This window comes from Penicillium robsamsonii, assembly GCF_028829455.1.
Source record: "Penicillium robsamsonii strain IBT 29466 chromosome Unknown utg000002l_segment0_segment0, whole genome shotgun sequence".
In the NCBI taxonomy this organism is placed as follows: Eukaryota; Fungi; Ascomycota; class Eurotiomycetes; order Eurotiales; family Aspergillaceae; genus Penicillium; species Penicillium robsamsonii.
Genome location: NW_026643220.1, coordinates 2646443 through 2665012, shown reverse-complemented (window position 1 = coordinate 2665012; position 18570 = coordinate 2646443). Strand labels below are relative to the sequence as shown.

The following is an 18570-nucleotide window of genomic DNA, read 5'->3' as shown; positions in this document are numbered from 1 at the left end:
CATCTACAATCAACCTCATATCATGTCTCAACCACCGTCTCCATTCCCCCCGCAGTCGCCGTTCTACTCATCCCAAATCATGAACACCGCCCACTCTGACACACCTCCTCCACCACCCCCCAAACCCAACAGCCATGAAGCCAGTCGACGTGGCACCCCACAAAACACCTCCGCTACACACTGGCAGCCAGACACCCAGACAGGCACACATCAGGGTGGATACCCCAGCAATCCTCAACAGCCATATCTCCCCGAACCCCCAACAGTCGAGGAAGGCTGGCTCCCAGACCTAGTATCCGACAAATCGTGGGTACCCCCAACCCCGCAAAACTAAGGATACAAACACTAACCCACAACCCAGAACAACCGATCTCCAAACAATCCTCAAGGACCCAGCTTTAATATCCGCTCTCTCAAGCCAGCACCCCTCCTACACAGCCCGCCAACAATACCTCGAAAGCCTAATCCAAACGAATAAAGACCTCGCAACCCGCGTCCTAGAAATGCAGAACCACCTCGCCGAAGTCCGCGCCTCCACTGAAACAATGCTGATCACACACCAGTCGCTTGAGGTCTCCTGGCGCAAAAAGCAAGCCGAGATGGACGCCGCTCTAGCGCCGTGGTCGCCGAAGGCGCTCTACCAGCGCTTCAGCGCGGCAATCACGGAGCAGGAGGCTGTGTGCCGTGCTGTTGAGGAGAGTTTCCTCGACGAAGACCATCACGGCCTGGCGACGGAGAAGGAGATTGCAGATTGGGTCCGACGCGTACGGGGCGAGGCATCTAAATTGGCGGCTCGGAAAGAGGCCAAGGCACGGTGGGATGAGGGACGTGTTGGTGGTTGGCGATGAGGTGTAAAAACAACCTCGAAATACAACTAGTCACTATCTGACTACCCATAACGATGCCATGCTGCCTCCGATTGATGATCTGCTATGCACTATACAATACAATCTACACTGTACTTTCAAGCTCGCGCTCAAAAAAATCCCAAATCCACCACTCACCCCTCAAGCCTAACAGCCATACCCTCACCAGTCTCTGGCTTGACATGTCCCTGCGCGTGTCCCTGACCCTGACCCCTAGACACCATCTCCCTCACCGCAGCCGCACCTTCAACATCAACATCCAATCCCCTCTCGCCAGCCCACCCATCAGTTCCCAGGGAACTAGGAACCCCAACCCCACGCATAAAAGCGCGTCCTCGACTGCGCGCACCCCAAGCCCATCCCGCACCGCGGCGAATTGGAAGATGGTACATTTTAAAGCCGATATAAGCGAAGAAAATGCCGACAGCCGCGCCGAAGAGAATATCAAAGCCGTGGTGTCTGTAATTGAACCAGCGCGACGCGGCAATAAAGCACGCCGTGGCGGTTGGAAAGAACGCAAGTAGCATCAGGTAGACGGGCGGCGCGGCGCCTCGTTTCCGCACGGATGTACTCTCGTCGGAATGGCTCTGATCTTCGACCGGGTAGGGCGGGAGATAGGGGAATGCGACGGAGAATTTCGAGCAGACCCAAAGGGTTAGATAGCCTAGACCGGCGAAGGAGACTATGGCGCTAGTGTTAGCCATTCGAATTCATGTGTGTACATACTGTGACTGTTTATATCCATCCGAAGACAAGATACAATCAACACATTTGAATGAGATATGAAATGAACTTACAAGAAGAATGCCCACTCGGAAAACTAGCAAACCCATCAATGCGCAACGAATTACTCTTATTCCGACAAATCTCCCATGACACAAGCGTCACAGCACCCCTGACCGACTCTCCAAGCCCACCTACCGTAAACTCCGCAACGCGATCTACGTCTGGATCGCAGCGCGCCAGCATATCAGGTCTCGGTTTTCCTATGAGGGCCTTTAAACCCTGTGTGGCTGTCCAAGCACTTGCGAGGGCCAGCGCGAGACCCATCCAGCCGACGTTCCATTCCCAGAATTTGCGGCGGATGTATTGTGCTGCGGGGGGGTTGGGGGCGGTGGAGCTGGAAGTGGAGGGGGTGGAGGTGGCTTTTGGTGGGACGACCAGCCATGAGATTAGGAGGATTATGATTGCTGGTGCGAACAGACAGACTAGGATTAGGGTCTTTGTTGTTACTGTTTCTTTCGTGAGTGGGTAGCTGATTGCTTGGTCGGTTAGGCTGAAGGGGTGGTGATTTGGGGGTTGTTCGTAGAATCCGTAGCCGATTAGGGCGATGCCGCTGGTTAGGAATTTGTTAGTGTTTTTTTTAGATGGGTAGGGTGGTTGGGATGGTTGGATGTACATGATGAATATCCAGTCGATTACGTAGGATAGTAGTAGTAGTTTGGAGATGGCAGCCAAGCGCGTTGCCGTCTCCTTGACGGGGATGGGCATGTTGTGCTATGCAAATAATGTTGAAATCAAATAAGAACAATAAGGAGAAGACTAATGTGCGAGGTGAGGTTTGAGGCTGACTTGAAGGATGACGAATGGGTGTGGCTGAGCACCTGAGGAGCTTATTATTCACAGACCTCGCATACTTCCTACAAATGTATAAAGATCTTCTTTTCACCTCCGAATGGTTTCCCCATATTTCACGTCATTGATTATACTAGCTCCACTTTTCTAATATTGTACACTCATACCCAATGACCTCCTTTAAGCAGTTCAATTGAATTGCCTGGTAAAACCCTTGTAGTCTTTTGCTTTTGAACATAGAATAAATGATACGCGAAGAAAGTATCTGATCTATCTTTTTGAGATTGTATAAATATCACGCCTTTCATACAACTTCCCGAGGTCGAACAATTCCCTTCAATAGAAAAATTGACTCGATACCATTCATAATCGAAACCTGTCGAGTAGTTGATTCTCCTTCCACCAAAGCCAAGCTAAGCCGAGTTAAGCTCAGCGGGTGTCACTCTGCAGCTTGCCTTTACCCCGCATACTATATATGCATGAAGCCGATGGGCTTGACCATCTCACCGTTAAGCCATATCACATTCTAATCCAGGCTTCATTGGGGCGAACAGATGACTGATGTCACAAACGGAATTGAACCAGTTGGTTCTATGTACTTCCATGGATTCATTGGTGTCCGGTTCCTGGTGGATGAGCCCCTATATACTATATATTATACTCACTTTCTATCTCTATCAGCAGCCACTTATTCTCTGACTCAATTCTATTGGTAATGGGGGCGCTATCTGCGATGGGATCGAGGCTAAGAACCAGTTGTATTGAAATGCATCCTCTGAACCGGTGTGTTATGTGCATATGTAGTTTGTATAAAATCAGACTGTATAGGAAGCGCCAAGTTCGTGGGTAGCTTCAATCGGCTACGACGGAATTTGCGATTTAACAGGATGGTGTGGCTTTTGATAATAATCATTGGAATTTTCATTTGATCTTCAAAGAGATAGAAAGAAAAGTATGTAAAGCCAAGAATTCCGAGGTTGTAAAACCAGCCATCTGCTGATTAGTAGAGCCCTCAATCATGACCAAAGAATTCGATAATTCCGAGTGAACAACTGCAAGGTTGCAAGGGCAAAAGCCAAAGAAAGAACTAGAGTCCAGTGATCATCCGGCGACCGATGATGGCATCGTTCAGTCGCTGGTGAACCTGTCGAACCCCGTCGAACCGAATGAATCCGCAAGACTCACTCTCAAGGTGGTTGAACAGACTAGCCAGAGAGTGGAACTCCTTTGGGCAGCCACGCTGGAGGCAGTGGTAAACCTTCTCCTTGTGCACAGGCGAGTTGACATGCGACTCCAACGCTCTGCGCGAGTTGAACCCCCGCTTGCAAATGTAACACACCCAAAACTGACCATTCCACGCATTGTCAGTGACCGAGTAGGACATATTCTCTTCGCCGTGCCACGCGATCCGCTTCTTGCAGACAATGCCATTTGGATCAAGCTGCTGGATAATGCGGTGAATCTTGTCGCGGTTCAAGCCTTGAGCCCGAGGGCAGGATCCACTCTCGAGATGGTGAGAGACACCGCTGGCAGTGACAAAACCGGTGTGGCAGAACGGACAGGGAACGTTGTTACCGCGATGAATCTTGGAATTCAGATGCTATAAGATAGAGGGATGAGTCGAACGGGCTCAAAGTTTTTCTCGGAGGATGTCCGCTCGCCTACCTGGCGTAAACAGTTCGCGTTCATAAAGGTACGATCGCAGTCGGAGCAGTACTTCTCATAATGTCTCTTGGCTCTCATGTGGTTGTTGGCAGCCGCTTGAGTACGGAAGGTGCTGGTGCATGTTTCACATTCGAAGGTTGGCGCCCAGTGGTCCAAAGCATTCATATGCTGGTTGCAAGCGGCCTGGGAGCGAAACAAGCGAGTGCATGTTTCGCACTCAATCCAGTGATCATAGTCATTCATATGCTCATCGCAGTCATCCCGATACCAGAATTCCTCACCGCAGGTGGCGCATTCGAACATGGTGGATGAATGTCGAGTAGTCTGAGAGTGGGAAGGAATGAAGGGGGAAAGAAGGGGGAAAGAAGAAGAATTGATTCTCCACAAACAAACAGGAGCTGAATAGCTAGTTGAGACCTAGCAAACAGGGCACTATCAAATCTTATCAATCATGTCACGGGGGTCATCGGTCTCTTACAACGACAGGTCAGATACGGAAAAGTTACCACCCGACCCGACTTCAGACTATCGTTGGACCTCAAATCTAATAAATCCTCTTTATCTTTCATTTGTGGACTAGATATTTGTCTATTTAATGTTGCGCGTGTTATTTTGTTTTATTCCTAGTCAGAGAGTTCCATCATACTAAACTCCATGCATTTTGATACTATCTGGTTTCTATCATCTTATCTAGCAAACACTCGATCTCCCTGGTCTAGTGATACACGGGCACTTACTCGATGTATGTGATGCACGTCATGCTACGCGTCTAAAGAGGAAGGAATCAACAAAATGAAATGAGTATCTACCTACTGTCATGAAGCTCTCGAGATAGCGCCGTAGGAACAATAGAAGTCTGACTGTATAAAATGTATGAAATGTATGGTATGAATTGAGTGTATGAAACTCTCTGTATTTCTGTATACACGGTCCTTAAAACATCGACACTTGAGCGACACCTCTATATAAAGTGGTTGCTTTTATCATGGCCGAAATGCCGTCTACTGAATCATTTATTCGTCACCAAAAGCAAATCAATTTGATATTATACCTTCAACTCCTTTGATTGAGCTCTCGTACGACATCCTGGAGATTCTGCAGGATTTCCTCCGTCCTGCCAAATCTGGATCTGAGAGCATCCGCCAATGCGGGTGCCTGTTCCGCCTCCGAGACTTGACCTTCGACTGTAACAACCGCGTCGAAGTCTCTCATAATACTATCTATCTGCATCCTTACTCTTTCTAGCAGAGGATTGAAGCATGCAGTTACAACCTGTGTGTATTCGCTGCGGGCCAGGTTAGAAAACTTGGAAAACAGCCTCGAATGCGTCAGATGGTCATTCATGATTCTTTTCCGGCGGACGAAACTGCCATTTCCTAGAAGATATGGTTAATATAAACAGGCACAAAGGCAATTCTATTCGGATTGTTTAACGAACCCCCCTCTCGGTTGGTGGCAGCATAAGCGGGCTGCATCAGACCTGATATAAAGGAGCTGGGATGGCCATGAAGCATGTCATTTTTTGTGATTCTAGCGAGCCAGTTAGAATCAAGTTTTGAGATTGCCCATCTCCCGAATATCATACTCGAGGTTTTTAATCAACTTCTGGATGGAGTTCTGTATATCTTCCTCGATCCATTCTTGCCAGGATTTCATGCTTTGTTGGAGGTTTTGGAGGGCCTGGGGTGCAAGCTCAGTATGCGCTACAGAAAGCAGTTAGAAGGCCATTCGTCTGTACGAAGGCATGGAATAAACAAGCGTTTCTCAAAGCCGACTTACTCTCAATCTCTTCTCGTACTCCTTCAAAGGTAGTGCGAGTTTCTCCCACCAATATCCCAGTTTGATCTTGCAGCCAATCCAGTATATCCTCCCATTTGATATCTAACCCTTCACGTGCTGGATGGACTAACTCATCATTCCAGCAGCGACGAGGCTGAGCTTTGGTCTCGTAGTCTCCAGATTTGCGACAGAATGCAGCATACGTGCTAGGCGCCCACTGTGGATATAATCAGAATTATATTGCTTAGCTAGGGGCTCCTTCTTTAGTGAAACTCACTTCTTCCCATTGCAGGCTGATTCCAATACACTGAGTCGTCCAGCGGGTTCGAGAATTCCCTAGGGGAGTCCATTAGGGCCAAGACCAAACCAATTGCACAAACTACTCACGGATAACCCCAATAATGCGTTCGGCAAATAGCTCATCCAAGCTCTGACGCGTAAGATGAATACACGATCGAGAGGAAATAAATTCCTATTGACTATCAGGAAATCTTTGGTCTTTTAGAAGCTTGGTTAGGGACCTAAGGTACCCTCCTGGGTCAAACATACCCGGCGAAGAGCCGCTCTTGCATTTTCCAAAACCCGTCGGAGGATAGCAGATCTTTCCGCCGTAACTGAATCCGCTCCAGATAGTGCCCACTGACGTATAGATCCCAGCAAAGCTGGCACTTGGTGTTCCAGGAATGCGGATGTCGCACGCATTTGACTCTCGGCAGGGACCAATTGGCAATGGTGGCGCAGCTCGCGAATTCCCGAAAGATCAACGTATGCCTCCGCCTGGCTGTTCGCACTACAGCGGTATTCGGAATAGAGAGTATTGCTGATGCAGAAGACCCTGATTCCTGCGTGTCTTCTGGTAAGTTCCTGTGCTACCTGTGAGTTTCGCCGATTGATGAGAAAGCTTTGTATCCTGGTTGGTTGTTAGTACACAAAGATATCCCGTAGTCTCTCGAGGTTACTTACTCGAAATTCAACTCGTTCTCCTTGTCGCTGCCATATATTCAGCGAATGGGGTCATTGTACTTCAATATCAAGAACCTACCGTAGTTCATACCCCTTGACTGCCAATTCTGCTTGTTTTGCTCCACGCACTTTCCGTAAGCGAAACTCAGTCAATTCACTTTGCTTCCGGATAGCCTGGATATCCTTATTCATTTGCCTTATTTTAAGAGCATCTGGAGTAGTTCCACGTCCAGACTCTTCCGGCGATATAACCTAAGAAGATAGGTCAGTAAGCACCTTTTGACTTGACAGACATCTTCAATACCTCCGACTTTGACAAAATCACATGTCGCGGCTGGTCATCTCTACATCTGCGTATCACATCTGGTATGGACGGATTCGTACGAGCGCGACCAATGTCCGCGACAACAAATATCTCATCGCAGTTATGAACAAGGTACCGTTCGGTGGCTCGAATCCTCGCAAAGTTAAGATCGCTGAGGCCTAACGTTGGTGAGTTCAAGTTTAGCTCCAGGGTTGGAATGGAACCCTTAGCACATACCTGGTAGATCAGCCAATACCAACCCGGTTTTCAAAATGGGCGAACTGAGATATACCCTGCAACATCTTTAGAGGGCATTCCTTCTTGTGGAGATTACACAAACCTGATCAATTTGATAAATGGCCACAGCGCAGGTTTACCATCATCCATATTGTTGGCAGTCAGCAGGTCGAGGGAGTCTTTGCATTCAGCGAGATCACCAGCAATCATAGAGTACTCATGCGCATCAGGTCCACCCGGTCGCAGTGTTAAACCAGCATACGCCCATCGCTCTAACTGCTCAAGAAGTTTCGATTGAGCGTCGTCAAAGTCAGCAGAAAGAAACTCCATCGTTAATCTTGGTTGGTTGCTGAACAAAGATCGAAACGTTTCCCAGGCTCTATCAGCGGCATCCCGACACTGCTCCTGTTCTTCGTGCGATTTGAGCTGCTGGAAGAAAGAAGTAACATGGAATTGGCGGAAGCTAGAGAGGAGCTCCTCCAGCAGCTCTTTCATTTCTTGTGCAGTCATAAACTGCGCTTCAATGGTGAAAGGCCCGGTGTGATTGCTATCCACATGTCGGAATTCAGTTACGACACAGGTGCAAGCTGCGCCCTCACTACTCTGCAGTTGGATGTTAATAGGCATACACTACCAAAGGGAACAACAAGAAAGGTGAGACGTACTGAACGTGACAGGCTCTTTTGATCAAGTAAAGAGTTTATCAAAGAGCTTTTGCCTGCCGGAAAGTTAGGAACCGTAGTCAAAGATTCAAGACTAGTGTGAAATCATACCAACTCCAGAGTCTCCGATGAACCCCACAGTGCGCGTTTCTGGATACTGAAACATGCTCATTTTCTTGGTCCGCTCGAATAAAGAATGCAAATCAGTAGACCGATCTTGGTTTAGCTCAGAGAGTCCCATCATGTCGGCGAGACTGGCTAGTTCCCCTTTCACTTCCTTCAGACCAGTCTGAAGCCGACGATTATAGACCGGCGCGGTGGGAAGTGGCTCTTCGCGAATATCACTAGGTATGTTTTCAGTATCCTCCGCAATGTCGCTATATTGATCGCTTTCTGATCCGTCCTCACTCTCTGTGGCATCACCTGAGCAGTGACTTTCGTCACGGCTACTTTGGGCGGGAAATGCCCCAGGGATATGTACTCTATCTGTGCCATTATCCAAAAACATGGACTCGGCTCCCATCTCCCTAGCGTCAACATATAAACTGGCTTGGGTTGTGCTGGAAAATATTGACCCGCTTCCTTCGGGATCTCGACCGCGGGCGCTGGGCACGAGTTTCTGCATAGAACGGGGAGTAGCATTATGCTGCTGTGCATATGTGGAAGGTGATCTATCTGGGTCAAACCACCCAATCGGCGACCTAGCTCGAGGAGTAGTCATTGAGCCTCCAGAATCGTTGAGGCTCAAATTCTGAAAGAGCGGAAGTGTCTGTCTCGGGGATTGTGGGGTTGACGCAGAACTCCCTTCGTTACTGCTTTCTCGGGATGACGATGGAGGGGTAAAGATCACCGTCGACGGTGCGCTTGCTGAAAAGGTGAATTCAGAAGATGGCACGCTCATCATGGCATGTTACTTGTGGGGTGTGGAAGGAAAAGTTTTGGGTCCCACGATTTACAAAGAAGCGTAAGACTGAGCATAAAGCAACTTAAGGTCGTCCATTGTGGGAGATCGTCATTTATCTTGGAACGATAGCGCGAGGCGCCGTCGCTTTTTTTGCTGCAAGTTGCTGCGCCGCATCGCAGCGCTATATTTAACCCTACACTCGTCGTGCCAAACTGTTTCCTCAACTTGCGACCTAATTATTGTGTTAACTCGCAAAATTTGCATGGAGCTAGGGATTTCCCATAGAATGTGTTATTCTGACTGGTTTGGAGAGTGCTAATTCTATTGCGAGTTTGGAGTGCTGTTGGGCCCCCATCAGTTGGCGCCTGCGTGGATTTTGATCCCTGTTGCAAAAAGGCGCGATGTCACGCGAGACATTGATTAGCCAATGAAGGAGCCCCTACCCAAATGGATTATCCTTTTGCCATCGCAAACATGCGGAATTCGGAGGATAGCGGGTATTCCAGAGAAATTCTGAGGGGGTGTATGTACCTAGATAGGAACTGGAGTGTGTTCGGCTCAAGACGTGGAACTAGTTGGATCTCTTTTTAACCAAAGCATGGAATATAAGAAAGCTAAATACATTTATCTAGATTGTAACATAGGTCGAAATGATCTGCCGCAGTTTGTTGTCTCCAATGTAATGGAAAAAAGTGTTTAGGTTCCTTTGTGAAGTCTGCAACTGCCCCATGAACATTCCGTGGCAGATCTTCATGCGTCCCAGCTCCTTTAAAATAGTGGCCAAGCTCATCTTCCGCACGACGAATGGCGCTTGATCTCTGCTCTTGAATGCACCGTCAGATCTTGCTGTAAACGGTAGGCTCGGGACATGTTTCCAACAAGGCATCTGAAGCCCTGAATTTCTAGGATGCCGCATAAAAGTAAGCGTGAGCAAAAGTATCCCATGACTTTATCTGGACCTTCCAAAGCATCTCCTCGAAATCAATGGGTGGTTTATACCATAATCCGTCACCACGGTTGTTGTTCCACATCCGTAGAATCCAAGCAAAGATGTCATTTGTCGCCAACATATTGGCTTCCCATTCATTTGGAGCCACGGCATAATTGAACCCTAGGAGCCTTGCCTCGGCTTCAGCACTGTGCATGTATTTATTTGTATACCATGCCATTTTCTTCGACTTGATTTTGGAAATCTTCCAACTTATTCAAGTACACTCGTAGCCTTGAGGGGTCATTTGAAGAGCAATCCTCGCGAGACGTACCCACCAGCCACTTTCTGGCCAAGTCGTCATATTGTGTTTGTATATCATCCGGGTAGTAAGTCTGCAACCTCCATGTATCTCTTGCGGGTCCTAACGCATTCCACTCCCGCTTGGAAGCCTCGAGCCTTTGAGAGAGAACTTTCTGCGTGGAAGGAAAGCTCTCCTGAACGAGCCGGTAAATCGTATCAGAGAAGCATTCCTTCAATTCCAACACTCCCACAGCGTCCCCATTTAGAGATGACCAAGGATTTTGACTGAATGGTTCTCTTTCTGGTCATCGCGTTCACGGTAGGAAAGCCCTGTTTAGATTTCATTGTTGGTTCTGTTGCGAACAGCAAACCATCCAAGGTCAAGTCTATATCCAGCTATTCTGTTCTTAAGAAGCTCAAACGTCTTACCTAGTCAGATAACGCGTACCTCAGATCAACAGACTAATAGACTAACCTTGCGTTCATCCTGTGCTTGCAACATCTCACGTTTTGTAATTACTCCGATTGTTCTTGCATCACACTCTCTTCCCGTACAAGACGGAGCGCAAGTTGGTTATGGATATCAACCACTGCGGGCATCACTGCTCTGAAAGAACTAGCACCCAGTTGCTCCCTAGCCGTGGAAAGCCCACATACAAATAGAATAGCGCGCCGGTTGCGTATGAATTTCCTAGCAAGCCTTTCGGAGATCTTTTAGTCTGCCCCGGAACCACCTATCAAAACGCAATGGTCAACATCTTTTAATAAAAGAGCAAGTCTGCTATTTGCTTATCCATACCCCTGACTAGCCCCGGTATATCGATTACACTAAAATGGGCTCGGTCATGCTTGTAAACATTGAGCTTCATCACCTCTTCGCGCAAACATTAAATCCGTTACTACCGCTGCCTTTCTTTGTGGCTGTCGGGGTGTGTATTTCGGCGAAAGCCTCATCTAAATCCTTTCTTAGGTGTTGAGAAACTTCTGACCATGTCTTACTGGAATATTCTCGTGATAGCAACGCATCCGAATGTCCTTTTTTTCTTGACTGTGATTGAGTAGTAATACACAGATGGATCACATCGATGAATCATGGTTCCCGTGGGAACGGGGGTGCATATACCATTCTCCACTGGAAACGGCAAATTGGTAAGGGCCTGTAAGGATGAGGAGTTCCCACAACTAGTGTTTCCCACGATGACAAGCTATATCGGTCAGCAAGGGGAGTGGGCACATTTTAGCACACCCGTTGATCGTTAATCGGCCGAGGAAAATCAAGGCTACCCGTATCCAACTGGTATGCGTTCCTGACATGGTCCAAGAAAGACTGCAACTTTTCACCTTCCAAGATGCCGAGGATGCTTCCTCGTTGCTTTCTTGGGCAGAGTCTGCATTATATGTAAAGTCAAGTCACGCACCTTCCAACCTTAGAAGAAAACTAAGTACGTTGACTCCAACACCTTTATCCAACTCTACTATTCTTCATCTAGGTATATGCGATGGACTCCCTAGCTATCAACGAGAGAGTATATCCGATCCAAGATCATTTGCTTTCAAGGCCGAGTCTAAAGAAAATATCGATATTTCCGACATCGAGTCTGTCTCTGCATCAACAGGAACACATGACACAGAGTACTGATATCATGTCTCCACTCAGTGTCACTATTACTTTGATTTATTTTGACAGGTAGATGTATTTCGTATAGGGGTGAGCTTACTTGAATTAAACACATTGCTTTTTGGGGGAGGGGGGGGGATATGTTGGAGACCGGCGTGTCATGGGTATGTTATTGTTCTTTATTCCACTTGCTAGCACAAGCTCTTTGCGCTCTATATTCCGTTCCCACAAACAACCTCATACATACGACCATAGGGTGTGGAAAACAGGGCTTCCCGTCCGCTCAGCCGTACTTAAGCCACACGCCGGTGAGTTAGTAGTTGGGTGGGTGACCACCAGCGAATCCTCACTGTTGTATGTTTTTTGTTTGTATTTATTGTTTTTATTGTTTTTCGCTCTCCCCTACCTACTTCAGCCCCTGCGGCCAATTCACCTGAATGCCCTGAATCACTATTCTTTACCTTACACGCGCTGGACCATTGACGTGTCTTTCCCTTCTCGTACTAATTTATTTCTCACAGACATGTCGTTTTGATCACAATAGGCTGCTTGTCGAAACGCATACGTCACAAATATGCAAATGCGCCAAAGAGAATCTCTTCTTGACCAGCTACCATCCTATCATCTGTCTTCTAAGAGAGTCAACAATTTTATAAGGCTTTTATTACCTGTTAGATTATTCAAATAAAAAAGTACATTTCATACAAAATACTAATTAAAGAGGGGGAGGAGAAAGGAAGAACGGGGATTGGTTAGGATATGGATATATTTAAGTCCCGAGCCCTGCAAACATTGCAAAGATCTCCTCGCCGAGTTGAGGAGGAAACCCAATTTATCATGCGGTGTAAAGCAGCATAATGCAGATTAGAGAAATCGTCGCCAACTAGAAAGATTCAGCCTCGTGATGGACACGAAGCGCAGCAGCCAGCGGCAAAGAAACAAAATGCCATTAGCGTGAGCCGCCTGCACTTTGCCTCCACCCAACAAAGAAAGAACATACTTAACTATCTCTAGTTTAATTTATTGCTCGTAGATAAAGGAGCTCGGTACAGTCATCGATTGTGGTGTAATTAATATTTCGCGGTAGGTCGCATATTTTTCTGGCAATTGATCTCTTCTGATCTAACTATATCCAGTTGGCGATGTGGTGTATATAATCCGGGGTATAGCGACTTTGCAAGGCACTATGTACCAGCCACGAGTCTTCATTAAATTACCACAGAACATACATTACTTCAATACTGCGTTCGGTCTGTCCTCGCAGGAACGTACATTATAGATGTTGTGCCAAATATGAGCCTTACTACACCAGATACGCAATAATATAGCGATTACTCTGTGTGTCAGGGTATGTTTCAGTCCATGATATGCGTCAGCGTAGTAAAATTGAATTGCCAGCCCCAAGCAGCCTTAATCGTAGGCCGTAATGAGATGAGAGTAAGGCATGCAGCTCTCAGTATTCTCAATGGTCCCCCATATCCTAGATTTTCTTCCTTGCAAATCATATTTAAAAGGAGGTCAATACCATAACCATACGCATCGTCATAGGCTGATTCTGGATCCAGGGTATGATCGGGAGGAATGAGTCTAGTGCCACGAAATGTTTGTCGAGCGGACGGGCCTTACCGTTGTTGATTTGCTAGCTGACCGCTGGACCCACTGTGATGACCCTCCTTGCTGGACGACGAGCCTTTCACCTCGTCACATCACACAAGAGATGGGCGCTTACAATCTAGACCCGATTGGATCAGGGATCACTTCCATTATTTGCTTGAAAACACAAAGTGAAGACCCAACCCCGCAATCTTTCATCTCGATTAAATAATTTCCAAGGATCCCAGCACTACCTACGCATTATCAAGCGACGCTCAATGGTAGAACCTATCGGCATAGCATCTGGCCTGGTGGCTTTAGCTACGTTTGCATTTCAATCCAGCACTGCCCTCTTCGATGAAGTTCAAAGCTACCAATCTCATCCAAAACGCGTACGCGACCTGACGGAGGAACTCGAGACTCTGAATGGAGCCCTCGGCGCTCTAATTGAGATCTTGAATGCAAACACCGATATAAACCTCGCTAGCCTCGAATATCCGCTCCTTCGCTGTGGAAATTCTTGTAGAGATTTTGAAGAGGAGCTTAAGAAACGCTCGACGCGATCTCTTGCCGGTAAAACGAGCTTTCCAGACTGGGCTGAATTAAATTACATGGGCGAAGATATTGATGGTTTCAGACGAAGGTTAGCTGGCTATAAGTCAACTATCATCATTGCCCTCGCCAATGTAAATGGAGGCGAGTATGGAACTGTTCTCCAGGCTGCCGCGGTGAAAGGGCATCGAGAGATTGTTCAATTACTTCTTGACCAAGGCGCGGACGTCAACACTCAGGGAGGCGAGTATGGAACTGCTCTCCAGGCCGCTGTAGTAAAAGGCCATCGGGATATCGTTCAATTGCTTCTCGACAAAGGCGCGGACGTCAACACTCAAGGAGGCGAGTATGGAACTGCTCTCCAGGCTGCCGTGGTGAAAGGGCATCGAGAGATCGTTCAATTGCTTCTCGACCAAGGCGCGGATGTCAATACTCCAGAAGACGAGTATGGAACTGCTCTCCAGGCCGCTGCAGTAAAAGGGCATCGGGATATCGTTCAATTACTTCTCGACCAAGGCGCGGATGTCAATACTCCAGGAGACGAGTATGGAACTGCTCTCCAGGCCGCTGCAGTAAAAGGGCATCGGGATATCGTTCAATTGCTTCTCGACCAAGGCGCGGATGTCAATACTCCAGGAGACGAGTATGGAACTGCTCTCCAGGCCGCTGCAGTAAAAGGGCATCGGGATATCGTTCAATTACTTCTCAACCAAGGCGCGGATGTCAACGCTCAGGGAGGCGAGTATGGAACTGCTCTCCAGGCCGCTGCAGTAAAAGGGCATCAAGAGATCGTTCAATTGCTTCTCGACCAAGGCGCGGACGTCAACGTTCAAGGAGGCAAGTATGGAACTACTCTCCTAGCTGCCGTGGTGAAAGGGCATCGAGAGATCGTTCGATTACTTCTTAAGAAAGGCGCCGACGCTAACACCCAAGGAGGTAAGTATAGAACTACTCTCCAGGCTGCTATAATCGAAGGACACAAAGAGATCGTTCAACTTCTTCTCAACCACGGCGCGAACGTTAACACCCAAGGAGGCAGGTTCGGAACTGCTCTCCAGGCCGCTGCCTCTTGGAACAATAGAGCGATTGTTCAATTACTTCTTGATCAAGGCGCGGATGTCAACACTCAGGGAGGCGAGTATAGAACTGCTCTCCAGGCCGCTGCAGTAAAAGGGCATCGGGATATCGTTCAATTACTTCTCGACAAAGGCGCGGACGTCAACACTCAAGGAGGCGAGTATGGAACTGCTCTCCAGGCTACCGTGGTGAAAGGGCATCGAGAGATCGTTCAATTACTTCTCGACCAAGGCGCGGACGTCAACACTCAGGGAGGCGAGTATGGAACTGCTCTCCAGGCCGCTGTATTCATATGCAGAGGAAACATGTCGATCGTACAAATGATTCTTAACCAAGGCGCGAACGTCAACGCCCAAGGAGGCAAGTATGGGACTGCTCTCCAGGCTGCCGTGGTGAAAGGGCATCGGGATATCGTTCAATTACTTCTCAACAAAGGCGCGGACGTCAACACTCAAGGAGGCGAGTATGGAACTGCTCTCCAGGCCGCTATAGTCGGGGGATATAAAGAGGTCGTTCAATTTCTTCTTCAAAACGGAGCGGACGTCAACACCCAAGGAGGCAGGTTCGGAACTGCTCTCCAGGCCGCTGCAGTAAAGGGGCATCGGGATATCGTTCAATTACTTCTCGACAAAGGCGCGGACGTCAACACTCAAGGAGGCGAGCATGGAACCACTCTTCAGGCCGCCGTCTTTAAAGGAAATATAGCGATCGTGCAATTGCTTCTTAAGAAAGGCGCCGACGTTAACTCTCCAGGCGGGCATTATTGCGCTGCTCTCCAGGCCGCTGTATTAAGTGGGCCTATAGCGATAGTGCGCCTCCTCGTCGATCAAGGTGTGGACGTCAACGCCCAAGGAGGCGAGTTTGGAACTGCTCTCCAGGCCGCCGCATTTAGAACGAACAAAGAGATCATCCAAGTGCTTCTCGACCAAGGCGCGGACGTCAACACTCAGGGAGGCGAGTATGGAACTGCTCTCCAGGCCGCTGTATTCGTATGCAGAGGAAACATGTCGATCATACAAATGATTCTTAACCAAGGCGCGAACGTCAACGCCCAAGGAGGCAAGTGTGGAACTGCTCTCCAGGCTGCCGTGGTGAAAGGGCATCAAGAGATCGTTCAATTACTTCTCGACCAAGGCGCGGATGTCAATACTCCAGGAGGCGAGTATGGAACTGCTCTCCAGGCCGCTGCAGTAAAGGGGCATCAAGAGATCGTTCAATTACTTCTCGACCAAGGCGCGGATGTCAACACTCAGGGAGGCGAGTATAGAACTGCTCTCCAGGCTGCCGTGGTGAAAGGGCATCAAGAGATCGTTCAATTACTTCTCGACCAAGGCGCGGATGTCAATACTCCAGGAGGCGAGTATGGAACTGCTCTCCAGGCCGCTGCAGTAAAAGGGCATCAAGAGATCGTTCAATTACTTCTCGACAAAGGCGCGGACGTCAACGTTCAAGGAGGCAAGTATGGAACTGCTCTCCTAGCTGCCGTGGTGAAAGGGCATCAAGAGATCGTCCAAGTGCTTCTCGACCAAGGCGCGGACGTCAACACTCAGGGAGGCGAGTATGGAACTGCTCTCCAGGCCGCTGTATTCGTATGCAGAGGAAACATGTCGATCGTTCAATTGCTTCTCGACCAAGGCGCGGACGTCAACGTTCAAGGAGGCAAGTATGGAACTGCTCTCCTAGCTGCCGTGGTGAAAGGGCATCAAGAGATCGTCCAAGTGCTTCTCGACCAAGGCGCGGACGTCAACACTCAGGGAGGCGAGTATGGAACTGCCTTCCAGGCCGCCATATTGGGTGGAAGCATGACTATTGTGCCGCTTATTCTTGACAGATACGGAGACAAAATACCAATCGCCGAGGAGGTTCTCAAGAAAGTCTTCGAAACTTCAAAAAACGCAGTTCAGTTGATGAGCCTACTCCTCCAGAAACAAGAAGACAAGATTACCATCACCGAAGAAATACTGATGGCAGCTGCACGAAATGAGAGGGGACACCAGTTAGTATCTCTTTTTCTAGAGAGCAGTGTCAAGATCTCGGACGATGTCATCTGGGTACGAGAACTAGGGAAGGTGGGATATAGTACCCATGAGATTATGGAGCTTCTTCTCGAAGACAGCAATGATTCTCCTTGGATATTTTTCGAGCCAACCTATTTCCCCTGTTCTGAAATCAAGCCTGGTCGACATATTCAGGGATGTTGCCACCCTGTTTCGCCCCTGGAAGCACTGCCAACCCAGATTTTTGATCCTGTCTTCGAACGCCATCCAATTGATTTTGATCACGAAGAGATACTTATTCAGGTCCAAGAGCTCTGTGGTTTAGCAGGAATAAAGCCCACCACCCGAAGGGTAACTGATTGGGTTGGGTATATTGAGTTCAACGACAGCGACCAGGTACTTTCAGTGTCATATATGCTGCCTACTGATGAAAAGAATCCGCCCGATAACGTAATATTCTGGTCTCGCATCTCTCGAGCTCTAGACGGGCTTTATCACGCTGCTGCTTTGATGCAGGCAAACGATCTTTGCTGTGATTCATTCACAGTTCTCAAATCAAGGTTCCAAGGTCACGAACCGCCATCATCATCTCTGGTAGAAATCATTTCTGTTTCCTTTAAGTCAGTTTTGATCCTTACCGAGGAGCTGCAAAATGTCATAAACCCATCCTCTGAGTCCTCTGGCACTAGAAAGGCTTTATCTGCATCCACGGCAATCCTCGGACTCATTTGGCCAGAAATACCGGAAGTTCTAGATGACTCAAGCATCGAGTGGTCCTTTCATGTCTGTGCGCTAGCAGTCCAATTTCTCTGCCTTGGCTTTCTATCATACTGTCAAGCGCATGTCGAACCCCTTCGACCTTTTTTCTTAGATTTCTTCGCCCAGCAGGTGAGACTGATGGGTCTTCAAAGGGACGAAACCTATCCGTTTTTGGTAGCAGAACTTGTCAACCTCACTTGCTTAGGTAACATGACCCGTGGGAAAGTCTTGTTATTCCGTGCCAGCAAAGATCCACTACAGAAACAATTCTTGGAGACTCAAAGCCAACGATTAATCCAAAATTATAACGTTTTGGGGCGTACCGAAGATATACTGGATACATGGGGACCCGGAAACCTGATACTTCGAGGAGACGGAAGTCGCGCTCCTGTGGCCATACAAATTGGAGATGGTTTTATTTTTGCTCATGAAGGTGCAAATCTTCATTGGAGCCAGCAAATGCCAGATATCAAGGATTTGAGTTCGATTGATATGGAACAGTCACTTTTGGTTGGTTCTTTGGTCGCAGTAAATACTGCTTGTAAGCCCATCGAAGCTGATTCCCGTATTATATCGGCCAATCTTTTGGAAGAACTAGGAACAAGCCGCTCTTTCTGGCAAAAGTCACAACGACAATTAACCACCCAAGGGGGCCAGTATGTCGTTTGTCAAGCCACAGAAACTTGGAATAAACAAACAGGCATCCCGGTGAAAGACCGAGCGCTCGCATATCGGTCCGAAGTGCTTATTCAATACCTAGATTACTATTGGGGAGTCCAAGTGAGCTA

The 18570-nt window shown here is 48.1% G+C and overlaps 6 protein-coding genes across 6 annotated transcripts; 2 read left to right on the top strand and 4 right to left on the bottom strand.

The window, feature by feature from the left end:
* Nucleotides 1-22: 22 nt before the first annotated feature.
* On the top strand, nt 23-848 carry N7447_004263 (vacuolar protein sorting family 37 protein; the record flags this gene model as incomplete). Its single annotated transcript, XM_057228538.1, has 2 exons — nt 23-306; nt 362-848. 2 exons carry the CDS (start codon nt 23-25, stop codon nt 846-848), a joined length of 771 nt encoding a protein of 256 aa, XP_057087879.1.
* Nucleotides 849-1000: 152 nt separating this feature from the next.
* Nucleotides 1001-2357, bottom strand: N7447_004262 (phosphatase PAP2 family protein; the record flags this gene model as incomplete). The annotated part of the gene is made up of 2 exons (XM_057228537.1): nt 1001-1548; nt 1664-2357. The coding sequence occupies 2 exons, from the start codon at nt 2355-2357 to the stop codon at nt 1001-1003; spliced, it is 1242 nt and encodes a 413-aa protein (XP_057087878.1).
* A 1171-nt stretch (nt 2358-3528) lies between these two features.
* On the bottom strand, nt 3529-4409 carry N7447_004261 (C2H2-type zinc finger protein; the record flags this gene model as incomplete). The annotated part of the gene is made up of 2 exons (XM_057228536.1): nt 3529-4041; nt 4107-4409. The coding sequence occupies 2 exons, from the start codon at nt 4407-4409 to the stop codon at nt 3529-3531; spliced, it is 816 nt and encodes a 271-aa protein (XP_057087877.1).
* Nucleotides 4410-5159: 750 nt separating this feature from the next.
* On the bottom strand, nt 5160-8952 carry N7447_004260 (uncharacterized protein; the record flags this gene model as incomplete). The annotated part of the gene is made up of 14 exons (XM_057228535.1): nt 5160-5482; nt 5545-5636; nt 5692-5809; nt 5886-6102; nt 6163-6221; nt 6273-6357; nt 6435-6795; nt 6849-6875; nt 6928-7100; nt 7153-7331; nt 7390-7445; nt 7493-7992; nt 8055-8107; nt 8163-8952. 14 exons carry the CDS (start codon nt 8950-8952, stop codon nt 5160-5162), a joined length of 3033 nt encoding a protein of 1010 aa, XP_057087876.1.
* A 905-nt stretch (nt 8953-9857) lies between these two features.
* On the bottom strand, nt 9858-10124 carry N7447_004259 (uncharacterized protein; the record flags this gene model as incomplete). The annotated part of the gene is made up of 1 exon (XM_057228534.1): nt 9858-10124. One exon carries the CDS (start codon nt 10122-10124, stop codon nt 9858-9860), a length of 267 nt encoding a protein of 88 aa, XP_057087875.1.
* A 3551-nt stretch (nt 10125-13675) lies between these two features.
* N7447_004258 (uncharacterized protein) lies at nt 13676-17894 on the top strand (the record flags this gene model as incomplete). Its single annotated transcript, XM_057228533.1, has 2 exons — nt 13676-17806; nt 17862-17894. The coding sequence occupies 2 exons, from the start codon at nt 13676-13678 to the stop codon at nt 17892-17894; spliced, it is 4164 nt and encodes a 1387-aa protein (XP_057087874.1).
* Nucleotides 17895-18570: the final 676 nt, after the last annotated feature.